The 14,510-nt window shown below is 39.0% G+C and overlaps 1 protein-coding gene across 3 annotated transcripts in view; it reads right to left on the bottom strand.

Annotated features, from left to right (window-relative positions):
* The window catches only part of CLTCL1 (clathrin heavy chain like 1), a 95,046-nt gene that overhangs the window by 73,238 nt on the left and 7,298 nt on the right, over positions 1-14,510 (bottom strand). For all 3 annotated transcript variants that reach the window (XM_038575907.1, XM_038575908.1, XM_038575906.1), the window contains exons 2-3: positions 9,727-9,934; positions 2,633-2,901 (exon numbers count right to left, since the gene is read on the bottom strand). In XM_038575907.1, coding sequence (XP_038431835.1) covers positions 2,633-2,901; positions 9,727-9,934 — 477 coding nt within the window. The remainder of the gene's footprint in view (positions 1-2,632; positions 2,902-9,726; positions 9,935-14,510) is intronic.

Here is a 14,510-nt window from a genome sequence, read left to right as displayed (position 1 = left end):
GTGAGTAACTTTGTTCCTTGGTTGAGAGTCCTGCAACTCTACGTACCTCTTTCCAAAAGCAACATAAAGGCTCAAAAAGTACAGCTTTCCCACTGACTCTTGAATAGTATGAAGGGCTATGGAAGAGAGATCTTCTGGCTCCCCTGCCTTCACAAAGTAGAGTGAATCAATTTTTTCTTTTCATGCCCATACCACCTTGAAAATTCACCATGACAGCATATGTCATACAGATTTTATCTGTCTGTAACTCTCTCGCAATTCATCCCAGCATCTCCAGGCTCTCCTCAGCCCTAACATCACAAACACTCCTGTCTTCATTTATATTAGCAACACCTGAACCGTCTGCAACCTCTGTCCACCATTAGGGCCAGCAACATCCAAATCCTTTCAGGGGAAAGCCAAAGGTAGAGTTTTCACATGAGAAAAACTTCATAAATAGCATCTAATCTAGGGTTAGTTTCCTTCCAAGAGGAAATCATTCAAGCTAATAGATGATACATCACAGAAAATGTCCTAGGTGTAAAATTATTCCTTTTATGGAAGCCTGGGCAATCAGACCCAAACAAGCTGTTATGGATGAATCATAATATCATGTGTAGGGGCAATGGGATTGCCCATTATTCTAGATATATATTCCTATAAATACACTGTCATTCCAGCTTAACCCTCAGCCCTGACAATAAGTAAGTGAGGCTGAATGGAAGTCATGGACCTATCTATAAAAGGCTCTGTGACTAAGCAAGTCCTTATATTACACAAAAGAACTCCCACATCATCTGAGGATGCAAACTTGTCAGTGTAATACAAAGATGAAGGGTTAGAGCAGATATACTTCAGTTCTCCCTTATCTATATCTCATTCTAAGACAAATGCTGGGCCATCATCCAACTCTCCTCTCCCTGAGAGGAGTCCCATGCATCACCAATTTCTAGCCATTTCTCCTCTAAAATCTAAAGCCTTGCATCGGGGCACCTGGCTGACTCAGTCATTAGAGCATGTGACTCTTGATCTTAGGGTTGTGAGTTTGAGCCCCACATTGAGCATAGAGATTACTAAACAAAATTCTCTCTCTCTCTCTCTCTGTGTCTCAAACCTTGCCTCTACTGTTCATCTCCAATGCCAGTGCTTCCATCTAAATCACACATGGCTTACTTCTCCTGGGAGCTGCAGATTGGAAGAGACTTCTAAAGTGAAGAGAAGTACTCCTTCCATCTTTGCTCGCTCTTTACCTTTCTCATACATGTCTTTATTCCAGAACATGCTATATGGTTTCTTCCTGTATCTGCCTATCAACTAGCTTCCCAGCCTCCAGTCTTCATGGTGGTCCCTCCTCGACATCACTGATAGCATTATTTCTATGCCATCATGCTACAGAGAAAGAAAATAAATCATATCACTTTCACTTTAAAATCTGCTGCAGAATTCCCACTGCCAACAGCATGCACTTCAGTCTTGCCCCCACTGATCTCTCAGCCTCTTATGCATCCTATAGGTATCAGCCAAGGTGATACCTGAGACTCACATAAAGAGCCATTCTCTTCCACTTCCATGCCTTTGCATACAGTTTCCTTCCCAAGTGCACTTTTATAGCTGGCAAAATGCAGCTTAAGAGGCCCTTTCTGGGATCCCTGGGTGGTGCAGCGGTTTGGCGCCTGTCTTTGGCCCAGGGCTCGATCCTAGAGACCCGGGATCGAATCCCACATCGGGCTCCCGGTGCATGGAGCCTGCTTCTCTCTCTCTCTCTCTCTCTCTCTCTCTATCATAAATAAATAAAAATTAAAAAACAAACAAACAAACAAAAAAGAGGCCTTTTCTGTTGTGGTCCCTCTCTGACTTAAGGTATTTTCTTACAGCTTCCACAGCACTGTCTTGAAATGTTTGACAGTTTTATAAGTGCTAGAATTCTGTATTTATACTCTTCCCACTAGGCTATGGAAGACCATTCAATGGCCAGAATTAGCTAATAAAGATCTAAAACCAAAAATCCTGTAGTCAAGTATCTGGTGACTAGATTAGCCACCAGGAATGAAAAAAAAGAAGCACAGCAGAAAGTTACTGCTTCTATCATAAAAATAAACAAATTAGTAAGGGCACCTGGGTTGCACTGTCAGTTAAGTGTCTGACTCTTGGTTTCAGCTCAGGTCATGATCTTAGGGTTCTGAGATGGAGCCATATGTCAATCAGGCTCTGTACTGAAAGAGGAGTCTGCTTAAGACTTTCCTTCTCCCTATGCCCTTCCACTCTTGTACTTGCTCACTCTCTCTCCCTCTATTAAAATACATAAATGAATCTTTAAAAAAAGTATATGAATTAGTAACATTCAATTAAAGCCCTTAAAATAGAGCCCCCAAACTACTTTCCATAAACCTATAGGTTCCAAGTGGCTTTACAAAATTCCTCAACAATTAACTTCTCAAAACTATGCCAGAAATAGTTTACAGAATGAGTATCAGTAATCTGATGGAATACAGAGTTAAACTACAATTCTTATACAATCCAAAGTTTGAATTTCTTGTAACCTCTATTTCTTTTAGGCCTGGACCTATTTCTTCTGCCTCAACCCTAATACTAACTTCAGTATTATACCTCTACATTCCATCAGACCAGTCCCTGAAGGCAGCCAAAAGCTTACCTGAGCTGAGATGCCAATGAGGAGCAACCACTTCTGGTACTCATCAGTCCGGTAGTGGATCATCTGGCACCCTGACAGACTGGCATGTCTATCAAACATCTTCACGGGTTGAGAGTCACCTTCCATGCTCCAGTGGTAGACTGTGGTCTCAGTCACCAGGGCAACAGTGTTCACAGAGACCCATTTCCAGAAAATCACCTCTTCTGCCATTGTATGAGACTTCATTTTACTCTTCATTTCAATATTAAAGATCTGAAGTGTCTTCCCAGCTAGTATTTGATGTGATGGAGATTAGAGAAAGATAAATTAAAAATGTGAAAGACAAATTCTTACACTCCTAATTCTGAATCGTTTTAATGTTACTTTAAGTTGTACTACTTACAGGCAATCTGATTAAGAAGGGAAAAAAGCTGCCTCAGTAGTAATTAACCACACTTTGATGTCTCAATATTGAGAAGAGCCTTCTTCAAAAGAAGAATGTAAAAGTGTGTGAATATATAATGTATGAGTAACAGTCAGAAATTAGTTCTTTTGAAGCAACTATCAGGAGAATCAGTTTTAAATTGTTATCTTCTAGTTTTAAAATGTTTCTGGATAAGTCAGCAAAAACAAGACTCAAAGATTTCAGTTTTACAAAAGGAAAATCATTCTGAAGGTGGATGGTCCTGATAGGTGTACAACAACATAAATGTACTTAAGACCACTGAACAATACACTAAAAATGGTTAAGATAATAGACTCCATGATATATATTTAGCTGCAACTCTTAAAAATTGAAAAAACTTGGAGATTTCAATACCCCACTCTAAATAATAAAACAACTAGACAGAAAAATATACTTGAACATTACTGACCAATTCAACCTAACATCTTTAGAACACATTACCCAATAAGAAAATACAATACATTCTTTCCAAGTATACCTGAAACATATTCTAGGATAGATCTTATGCTTGGCTATTAAAAAAGTATCAAGAAATTTTAAAATTTAAAGTCATATAAGTTATCTGATTACAACAAAATTATTAAAAAGCAACAGAAAAAAAGTGTGAGATATTCCCAAATTTTGGAATTCAACCACATACCACATGCTTCTATATAGCCCATGCATCAAAGAAGAAATTACAAAGAAAATTAGAAAATATGTTGAACTGAATAAAATAACAAGTACAACATATCAATTTTGGGGTTGCAGCTAAGGCACTACTTAAAGAAAAAATATCATTTTAAACATCAAGATCATAAAAGAATATCTCAAACCAATAAAGTTTCCAACTTAATAAACTATAAAAAGAGTAAACTAAACCCAAAGCAACAAAAAACAGAAATTAAGAATAGAGTAAAAATCAAGGAAGGAAACAAAAAATAATAAAGAAAAATCAATAAAATAAAAAGTTGACTCTTCACAACAATCAAGAAAATTGACAAAATGATCAAGAAAAAAAAGGTAAGATCCAAATTACCAAAATTAGGAATAAAAGAGAGGACATCAGAGGTGATCTTGGAGAAATTAAAAGGACTATGAGTGAATAGTATGAACAATTTTATGTCAACCCAGTAGAGGACTTAAATAGAGAACTTGGATATAAATTCCTAGAAAGAGAAATTACCAAAACTGACACAAGAAAGAAAAATCTGAACAAATTTACAGCAAGTAAAGAAGCTGAACTCTCAGTTTAAAATCATCTCACAAAGGAAAACCCAAGCTCAAAAGGCTTTCACTGATGAATTCTATCAAGTACTCAAAGATGACTCAAGTAACAAGTCTCTCACAAACTTCAGGAAGCAGAAAAGGGACCACTTCCCACCTCATTCTGTAAGGCCAATACTAACCTAATTCCAAAGTTAAAGACATCACAAGAAAACACAGACCAATCATCATAAAAACAGACAGAAAAGTCCTTAAAACAGGAGTGAACCAAATCCAGCCACATATAAAAACAATCATGGGGCACATAGGTGGCTAAGTTGGTTACATGTACAACTCTTGGTTTCAGCTCAGATCATGATCTCGGGGTTGTGAGATCAAGCCAAGCTCTGCGTTGGGCTCCATACTCAGTGCAGAGTCTGCTGGAGAGTCTCTCCTTCTTCCTCTTTCTCCCCTACCTCTTCCCCCTACTCTTGCACATGCTATCTAAACAAACAAACAAAAAATCTTTTAAAAAATACTTTGAAAAATATGAAGTTGGAGTACCAACACTGATTTCAAACTTACTATAAAGCCATAGTAATCAAGTAATTGGCACAAGGTTGAGGATATGGATCAATGAAACAGAATGAGTGTCTAGAAGTTGATCTTTCTATTTATGGTCAATTGACTTTAACCAAAGGTGCTAGATAATTCAATGGGATATTCATTCTCAACAAATGGTGCTTGGACAAGTGAATGCCCTTACCCCACCAAAAAAATGATGATGATGATGATGATGACAAAAAGGAGGAAGAAGGGGCAGCCCGGGTGGCTCAGCGATTTACTGCCATCTTCAGCCCAGGGCGTGATCCTGGAGACCCGGGATTGAGTCCCATGTTGGGCTCCCTGCATGGAGCCTGCTTCTCCCTCTGCCTACTTCTCCCTCTGCCTGTGTCTCTGCCTCTCTCTGTGTCTCATGAATAAATAAAATATTTAAAAAAAAAGAAAGAAAAAGAAAAGGAGGAAGAGGAAGAAGAAGAAAAACCTTACACCCTTACCACACACAAAAACTAATCCCAAATAGACTATGAACTTAAGTGTAAGAGTTAAAACTTAAAAAAAAACATTAGAAGAAATGCAAAACATCATCATGACCTTGGGCTAGGCTAAGCATTCTCAGGTAGGACTCCAAAATCATGATCCATTAAAGAAAAAAACTGGTAAGCTGGACTTTAACAAAATTAAATTTTTTCTTCAAAAGATACATCAAGAAAATAAAATGATGAGCTACAAAATGGGAGAAAATATGTAGATCACATATTTGATAAATGATTTATATCCAGGATATATAAAGAACCCTTAAAATTCAGTAAGACAAATAAGCCAATTAAGAAATAAGCAAAAGATTGTAGATACTTCTCTAACAAGATATGAGTGGCAAATAAAATAAAACAAAAAAGATATATAAATGGAATTGCTATGATTAAAAAAAAAGACAATATTATAAAGCTTTCATATATGTTGCAAAAACTAGAATCCCCATACATTATTGACAGGAACACAAAATGTACAGCCATTAAGAAACAGGCAGTATCTTAAAAAGCTAAAAAAATTTATCATATGACCCAGCAATTCTACTCCTAGGTATTTATCTAAGAAAAATGGAAACATACATCCACGCAAAGACTTGTCAGCAAGTGTTCATAGCAGCAATATACTTAATGGCCAAAAACTGTAACCAATCCAAATGTCCACAAACTGATAAACAGAGAAACAAAATGTGATATATCTATAGAGTAATGGAGTACTGGAATCTTACTCAACTATAAAAAGGAACTAACTACTGATACAAGCTACAACATGGATGAATCTCAAACATGCTATGCTAATTGAAGGAACCCAGATGTAAAAGACTGTATGTTGTATGATTTCTTTATTTGAAATGTCCAGAAATGGCAAATCTATAGAGTCAGAAAACAGATCAGTAGCTACCTAGGGCTGAGGGTGGGAGTGGGGAACAACTGCAAATGGGAATAAAGGAACTTTCTGTAGTAGTAGAAATGTTCTAAAACAGAGCATGTTGGTGGTTCCGCAACTCAATAAATTTACTAAAAATCACTGAATAGTACACTTAGAATAAATGAATTTTATGGCATATAAATTATACCTGAATAAAGTGGTTAAGAAAGAAAAGACTAGACTAGCAGTTCAACTGTAGGATGGGGGTACCTTTTAGTTTCCAATAGCCTGGGATCACAGAGGGAATTTCCACTAGTTCAAAAACTTGTCAGGTTGTCCTTAGACTGGTTAAGAAGAACTTGTTTTACACGACGTACTAGATATTTAGTGTCACAAAGAGAATAAAACAAAACAAAAACCCTACCAATCTCCTTTGGGAATCAACCTGCTGTTAGACTCTAGTTGCCAGGGTGAAGAATGTGCTACCACAAGGGGGCTCCATCCCACCACCTTTCCTCTCCCCAACTGGGCTAAGAGCTAACTACTAAGCTGGCACCACCCTAGCCTATACACAATCCACTTCTAAAAATTAAGAAAAAAGGGAGAGTTTGCAAAAAGAAACACACATGACTACTCAAAAAGCTATGTTTCTTTATTTTTTTTAAGATTTTATTTATTCATGAGAGACACACAGAGAGAGAGGCAGAGACAGAGGCAGAGGTTAGAAGCAGGCTCCATGCAGGGAGCCCAACGTGGGACTCGATCCCAGGTCTCCAGGATCATGCCCTGGGCTGAAGGAGGCACTAAACCACTGAGCCACCTGGGCTGCCCAAAAGGCTATGTTTCATAATAAAAGTAAAAAATATACTTGGGCCAGTAATGCAAGTAGTCAGTCAACTTTTTCTATATAGGGACATATATGATCTTTGTCACATATTTGTCTGTTTTTACAACTCTTTAAAAATATAAAAACCATTCTTAGCTTGGTGATGTACAAAAACCAACAGTTTACTGACCCCTCACTTGGAGCATTAATGTTCCACTAAGATGATGAGCAACTAATGAGGAATTCTACTCCTCACTTCCTCCTCCTTTAGTCAAAGGTAAAAATTTATCTCTGGTTTTATTTATTCTTTTTTTAAGATTTTATTTACTTATTTATGAGAGACACAGAGAAAGAAAGGGGCAGAGATGCAGGTAGAGGGAGAAGCAGGCTCCCCACAGGGAGCCTGATGTAGGACTTGACCCCAAAACCCTGGGACCCTGACCTGAGCCAAAGGCAGATGCTCAACCACTGAGCCACCTGGGCATTCTGTATCTCTGATTTTAAAATATTCACCACAAAAGCACCAGTACAGAGTTTCCAGAGAGACTGGGGTGAGTGAATCTGCTCCAGGCTTCTCCAGAAGGATGGGCAGTGATATGGGCTGAGAACCTCAGGAGGTCTCAGCCAGATAAAAGGACAGACTGTGAAGGAAGACCTTTTTTAAAAAGAGGTTCATCTCATCACAAACCTCTTTCCAATCACAAGACTTCACCAGTCAAAATGGGGTATCTGTGAGATTCAAGACCAGGCCCCTTCACTTCACTTTCATGCTTTCACAATGGGACCTATGGAACAGCTAAGTCATACGACGCAATAAAAGTATAATTAAATTATCTCTGTAATACAGCCACTGTTCAAATACCATTTTTTTTTTAATTCTTAAAGACAGTTTTCCTCATTTTGGTCTAGGGTCTTTGAATCACACTGTGATACTTGCCCACAATTTGTAGTATAAGAGTCCAAGATCATTCTAATGGTCACAAGATTGCCGTAAAAATAGGATACTTGAAATTATATCACTTTGGTTCCACAGCTCACACTTACTCATGTAAAAGAAAACAACACTCAATTACTATAGCTGAAGCAATTCATATGAACACTAAGAATGGAAAGAAAAAAAAAAAATAAAGAACAGCCCCCGCCATTAGAAAGCTGGCCTGGTCTTCACAGCCAGGCCATGTTGCTCTCCTAGCAGACATAAACCATCTTAGACAAGTCCAAGACCATGATAAAGTGAGACAAAGCAAGGTCGCTTCAGAATTTTATCTAAGTACAGACAAAAACAAGGTAAATGTGCAACCCACAAAATATGAAACAGCCCCTCTCGTAGCTGAAATGAGTGCCTGCTACTTCTTTAACCAATGCCAGTTTTATCCTCGCTCTAGTCTGTCCTTCTCTATAGATAAGATTAAGATAACCTAATAAAATTACTCCCATTTTCTAGCAGCAATCTACAACAAACTCCTATTTCCTTAGACCATCCCCCAAATCCCTCAACCAAACCCCAAATCCTACAAAAGGCAAAAGGTTCTTTCTAACACCCTCAAATAGTAGTATGATACATCCCAGCTCCCCATGGTGTTTTGTCCTCGCTGAAACAAGTAATAAACCCAACTTATTCAACTTCAGGTGTGTTGCCAGTGGCCTTTGGTTGAAGAGGACTGACAGCATGTAAATACGAGTTCTCTCCATTCCCTTACCACACTCCAACAACCTCTTCCAGGAGATCCATAGTGCACAATGGTAAAGAGAACTGTATTAGAGGACCAGGAAGACTAAAATGCTGGTCATCTGTGAGACCTGCAGAGAACATCAAACAGCAAACGACATGATAGATAAGGGCTCTCAAAAGTAATGAAAAATAGAAAATGCAGAAAAGCCAAAAGGTCATGAAGAATCCATAAAGGTTAGCAATTTCTTCAATTAAAATTAGTTTACACTGCTTACACTACATGGTCATAAGTTTCAGATGTCTATTTACCTACTGAAAGGACAAAGTAGACCCTATTTCTGTAACAAAAAAGAAGCACAGGCAAAGCTAATATTTGGCATTCACTAATTTTAGCTCCAGAAAAAACTCTCACTTTTCAAGGTAGGTGGCAATACACTTTGCATAAAATACTAACAAGTCCAGTATATACATAATCCTTTCAATTTCCCAAATCATGATAATATGAAAAGATTTTATACTCTCAAAGTAACTAGGATGTTTCAAGCACCCAATATTCCCTGATTTCAGGGAGGTAAAATTCTATTAATCAACAGCTATACTGTCATTGATGTGCTTCACAGGAGAAGTAGTACCTTGGCTCATATTCCGGGATGCCTGGAGCACCACCGTAAAGCAGCCCATCATGAGGTCCAGGGTACCACATGGCCCTCCTGGGGAACATATGCAGTGTGGTGTTAGCTTTTCCAGATGTGTCAGTCATGAGGATGAGGCCTGGGCACTCTCTCCTGTATTTGGTAGTGTGCATGATGTCTCAAAAAGCTGGGGTGCTCAGGGGCCTCTGGTTAAATAAGGTATGTAAAACAGAGCTTTGGCTAAAACTTTTGGAGTTTAATTTAACATTACCGATGACACTTCCCTGTGAATTTGCTGACAGTTGTCTGATATTTAAGGTAACACAGCAGGTAAAGTGAAGTAAAATTCCTTTCTGAAAATCCCATCAGGCTTACCTTTCAGAGCTATCACCTTAGAGGCTGGATTCATGATGGCACTCTCAGCAGAGATGGGCCGTCTGATTGGCACCATTGGCTCACTCATGTCAATAATCACTACTTGCGCCTGTTCGCCAACCTTCTCTCGGACACATATAAACTTATCAGATTCCATGGTCAGTGTGCTAAATCCAATGTTGGCTGGATTAATTCCCAGGTTCTGGAGCTAAATAGAAAAGAAACATTTGATTAAAAGCAAGTCTTTCCTCTCTGAAATAGATTAAATCTAGCCTATCATTTCCCAAAGCCTAACAGAAGGAGGAAGAAAAGTTAAACAAGAGTTTAGAAAAAACTTAACATTGACTATTTGAGGCAAACACTGACTTGTGTTTCTATACCTTTAAAGGCACAGGCAATGCATCAACAGTAGGCTGTGAATCAACTCTCAAGGAACTTTTTTTTTTTAATTTTTATTTATTTATGATAGTCACAGAGAGAGAGAGAGAGAGGCAGAGACACAGGCAGAGGGAGAAGCAGGCTCCATGCACCGGGAGCCTGACGTGGGATTCGATCCCGGGTCTCCAGGATCGCGCCCTGGGCCAAAGGCAGGCGCCAAACCGCTGCGCCACCCAGGGATCCCTCAAGGAACTTTTGATCCTGCAGGCTGATGAGAACATACAAGAATAAGGATAATACCAAGAAGAGAGAAGGATGCCACGAGTGATACAGATGGGAAAACATCTGGTTGAGTGTTGGGGGGGTGGAGGAGCCCACAAAGAATACCTCACAGATAAGCCCATAGTTGAGGAGAGCCCATAGTTTGGAGAGGTGAAGGTGGAGGAAGAGAGGAGAAAGGAAGAAAAGACAAAAACTGATTTCTCTGAAAGCAAGCAATAACAAAGAACCAGCCAAGAGTTTTTCCTTAAAGCAACCCCACATATCATAAAATCTGATTTAATTTCTCAGTTTACTTTCATTTTTAAATTTCTTTTAAATGTATTTATTCATGATAGACATAGAGAGAGAAAGAGGCAGAGACACAGGCAGAGGGAGAAGCAGGCTCCATGCAGGAAGCCTGACGCGGGACTTGATCCCGGGTCTCCAGGATCACGCCCTGGGCCAAAGGCAGGCGCTAAACTGCTGAGCCACCCTGGGATCCCCTCTCAGTCGGTTTAAATATTTCTTGGCAAGTCCAAGGTTAACAAAAAGTCAACACATTTGGTACATCTTTGGAGGCAGACTGCTTGAACTTGTGTAAAACTTAAATCAGGTGCCTTTCTCCAAAGGTCACTTTACATAGTGCCTATTTTAAATAAAAACCTATGGATGAGGGATCCCTGGGTGGTGCAGCGGTTTGGCGCCTGCCTTTGGCCTAGGGCGTGATCCTGGAGACCCGGGATCGAATCCCACATCGGGCTCCCGGTGCATGGAGCCTGCTTCTCCCTCTGCCTGTGTCTCTGCCTCTCTCTCTCTCTCTCTCTCTCTCTCTGTGACTATCATAAAAAAACAAAAAAACAAAAAACCTCTGGATGAGATAAGCTTCAATGAAATACTCTGGGAAAACACACACTCAAGAAATTTCTATCACCCTTATAAAGAATGGTGCTTATTTCTATAAAACTCCCCTGCTCCAACCTATCTACAAGGTATCTTTGTTTCTAAACATTGTTCTGCTCAACCCAAACCCTACTGCTACTGACTTAACCCTTTAGTACCTGTTACTCTGTGTGAACTTGTATAAAAGAGTATGCTAGCAACAAAGATTAGGGACCATTTGTTAAAAATAACTACCAGCCTTTGGAAGAAGCACAAACAAGGCTGTTCAAACTGCTAGTGTAATTCTTTACTCTATCTTTTTTTTTTCTATGAACTCCTCAAAAGCAGGGATTGTATCTTATTTGTTTCTTGTGGTACAGAGTCTAGCATATATTGAACATTCCAGCTGCTGAGTGGAACAGACTACAGGACAACAGGTCACCTCATCTTATCTTTCTGCTAACTCAGGAGACAAGTATGCCATGCACAATTTACACAACACAGGGTTTTCAGATTATCTTCCCAAAGCCACCATGCTTATTAATGATGGAGATAGTTGTGAATAAAGCTTGTGCTCTGGACCACAAAATTGAGTTGAAATTCACATTTTATTTTCACACATCTGAAATAGCAGCTTAATGCAATTGTAAATGTAGTGTAGTGAATGAAAGCTGAGACTTTCTCATAGAAAGTAATTTTCATACATTCGTTCCATAAATAAGTACTGAATACACAGTACCTGCTAGCCACTAATTAGACTCTGAAAGCAGTAAGATACATAAGATATAGTTAGTCACAATATCCAGAGCCCACAGGCTGCGGAGACTAACGATCACTATTTGGTTGAACTATATGAAGATGCTGATAGGAGGGCACTGAAAAGTTCCCTTGGGGGCAGAGGGAGGGGGAGAAGCAAAAGGGTGAAAGAAAGTTCCCAGGAGACCTACACAGTCTTCCTTTCTCATTATGAATTATTGTAAGCGTTATACTATATTAACATATAGTAACATTTCGCGAGCACCCTAACACTCAAGCACCCAACACCCAACACTGTCAAATCTTTACATTTCAGAGCCATATATTTAAGTGGACCTAGATTTTCTAAATTTTCATTTTATTCTTAGCTTGGGATTATATGGCTACATTCTGATTTCAACTCCAAATATCAAGAAATATTTGTACTCAACCTCTTGAGCACAGTAGGTTCTTAAGTATTAGTGACTGAGTCCAGTTCCTCACACAAGAGCATATACACATATTCATGGCATTCTGAAAAGGTAAAATCACTTCACAAATCAAGACACTGTTTTAATAGCTGAGAACAGTGTATCCAAAAATAAGAGACTATTAGAACTAGAAGAAAGGAAGACAGTGGTTCTCAAGGGGCGCTAGTATCCTGTAATCTCTGGAAATGGGCAATTCGAATTGTACAATGACTAGAGAACACTAATTAGCTAGCATTTACTGGGGCCAGGGATGTCAAACACAGGACAATTCCACAAAAAGAACTTTTACATCTAAAATATCAAATACCGGCGTGCCTGGGTGCTCAGTCAGTTGAGCTTCCAACTCCTGATTTTGGCTTGCGTCATGATCTCGGGTCGTGCAATCAAGCCCCGAGGCAGGCTACATGCTCTCCTGGGGGGCGGGAGGGGGCTTTAGATTCTCCCTCCCACCCCTGCACACCCTCTCTCTATTTCTCTCTCTAAATAAACAAATCATAAATATGTAAATAAATAAAATGTCAAATACTATGTTTTCTCATTAGTAGCTATAACTAAGGACTCCTGATTCCTATAATAATTATTCTGAAAGGTAACACAGATACACATTTAAACAGCCAATATATATGAGTTAAGCAAAAGTACACAAGATACTATCTAATAATCCTTTTCTGTTCTCAAGACCCGCAATTAAATGAATCCAAATTCAAATCTGACACTGGGGAAAACATAAAAAGAAATTACTCATCCAACAGTCCTGTTGCTTCTATATTTAAAGGGCTTAGGGACAGTAGTCTGACTGGGAGGGAAGGTTGCAGCTGTGTTTACATAGGGCTGTTAGTGAAAACACAAACTGCCAGTATCAAAGAGCCAGAACGTTCCAGTTACACTGAACATCCAGGTTTTTATGCCTCTCTTTGAAAAACCTAGTCCTTTTTCCTTTGTATAAGTCTCTGCAGGCTCACTTACTTCTGCCTTATCCCTATGCCCAGCACATGGTCGTTCAATAATTAATTAGTAAAGAAGTTAACAAGTTTTAGGCAGTCAAGAAAATAATTTGAAGTAACTTAGAAATCTTTTATATCTCAAACTTATCAGCAAGCTTTTTCCTACCTTAAAGAGGGAGCTCTGTAATTGAGGACCTAGGAAGAATAATGATACTGAGGTCCTTCCTAGGAGTAACCTAAAATTCTAGGACTAGGTTAGCTCAGAGTAGTTTAAAAACAACATTTGTAGAGTGCTTTATAGAACCTCTCTCAAATTACACCAATGTAGGTTTTCTGTATTTTAAAACCAACGCACAAGACCCTATATTTATACCTGTTAAATGTCAACTAGTTGGATCCTAGCCTGTCAAGATCTGCCTGGATTCTAATTTTGTCATTGAACTTTGCTAGGGCAGCTCTGCGGCATCCTTCTTCAGCCAGCCAAGAGATGGTAATCTTTCCCTGGCATGGAGACCGCCAGCAGGTCCCAAGCAAGAGAAACAAAAGAAAATACAGAATAGACTGAAAGCAATAGATTTATTGAAGCAGGAAGGGAAAGCAAAGAAATACAGGATGGGGTGACAGGTGTCAACAACTACAGAAGGATATTAGTAAGCAATACTGTCAAATACATGCTGCAATCTGTGTGTAATCTTTTTTTTTTTTTTTTAAGATTTTAGTTATTTATTCATGAGAGACACAGAGAGAGGCAGAGACATAGGCAGAGGAAGAAGCAGGCTCCTTGCAGGGAGCCTGACGTGGGACTTGATCGCTAGACTCCAGGATCACGACCTAAGCCAAACTGAGCCACCCAAGCGTCCCAATCTCTAGGTAATCTTTTATTTTTTTATTTTTATTATTTATTTATTTTTATCTGTAGGTAATCTTGAAAGAGCTTCAAACTCTGTTAACTTACAAAAGCAAAAGGAGGGGAATTTTAAAAAAAAGATTTTATTTATTTGACTGACAGAGCACAAGCAGGGGAGTGGCAGGCAGGAGATGAGAAGCATGCTCCCCACTAAGCAAGGAGCCCAATGAGGGGCTTGATCCCAGGACC

This window comes from Canis lupus, chromosome 26, assembly GCF_011100685.1.
Source record: "Canis lupus familiaris isolate Mischka breed German Shepherd chromosome 26, alternate assembly UU_Cfam_GSD_1.0, whole genome shotgun sequence".
Lineage (NCBI taxonomy): Eukaryota > Metazoa > Chordata > Mammalia > Carnivora > Canidae > Canis > Canis lupus.
Note: the sequence above shows the minus strand (reverse complement) of the source record. Positions and strands in the feature narration are given on the sequence as shown.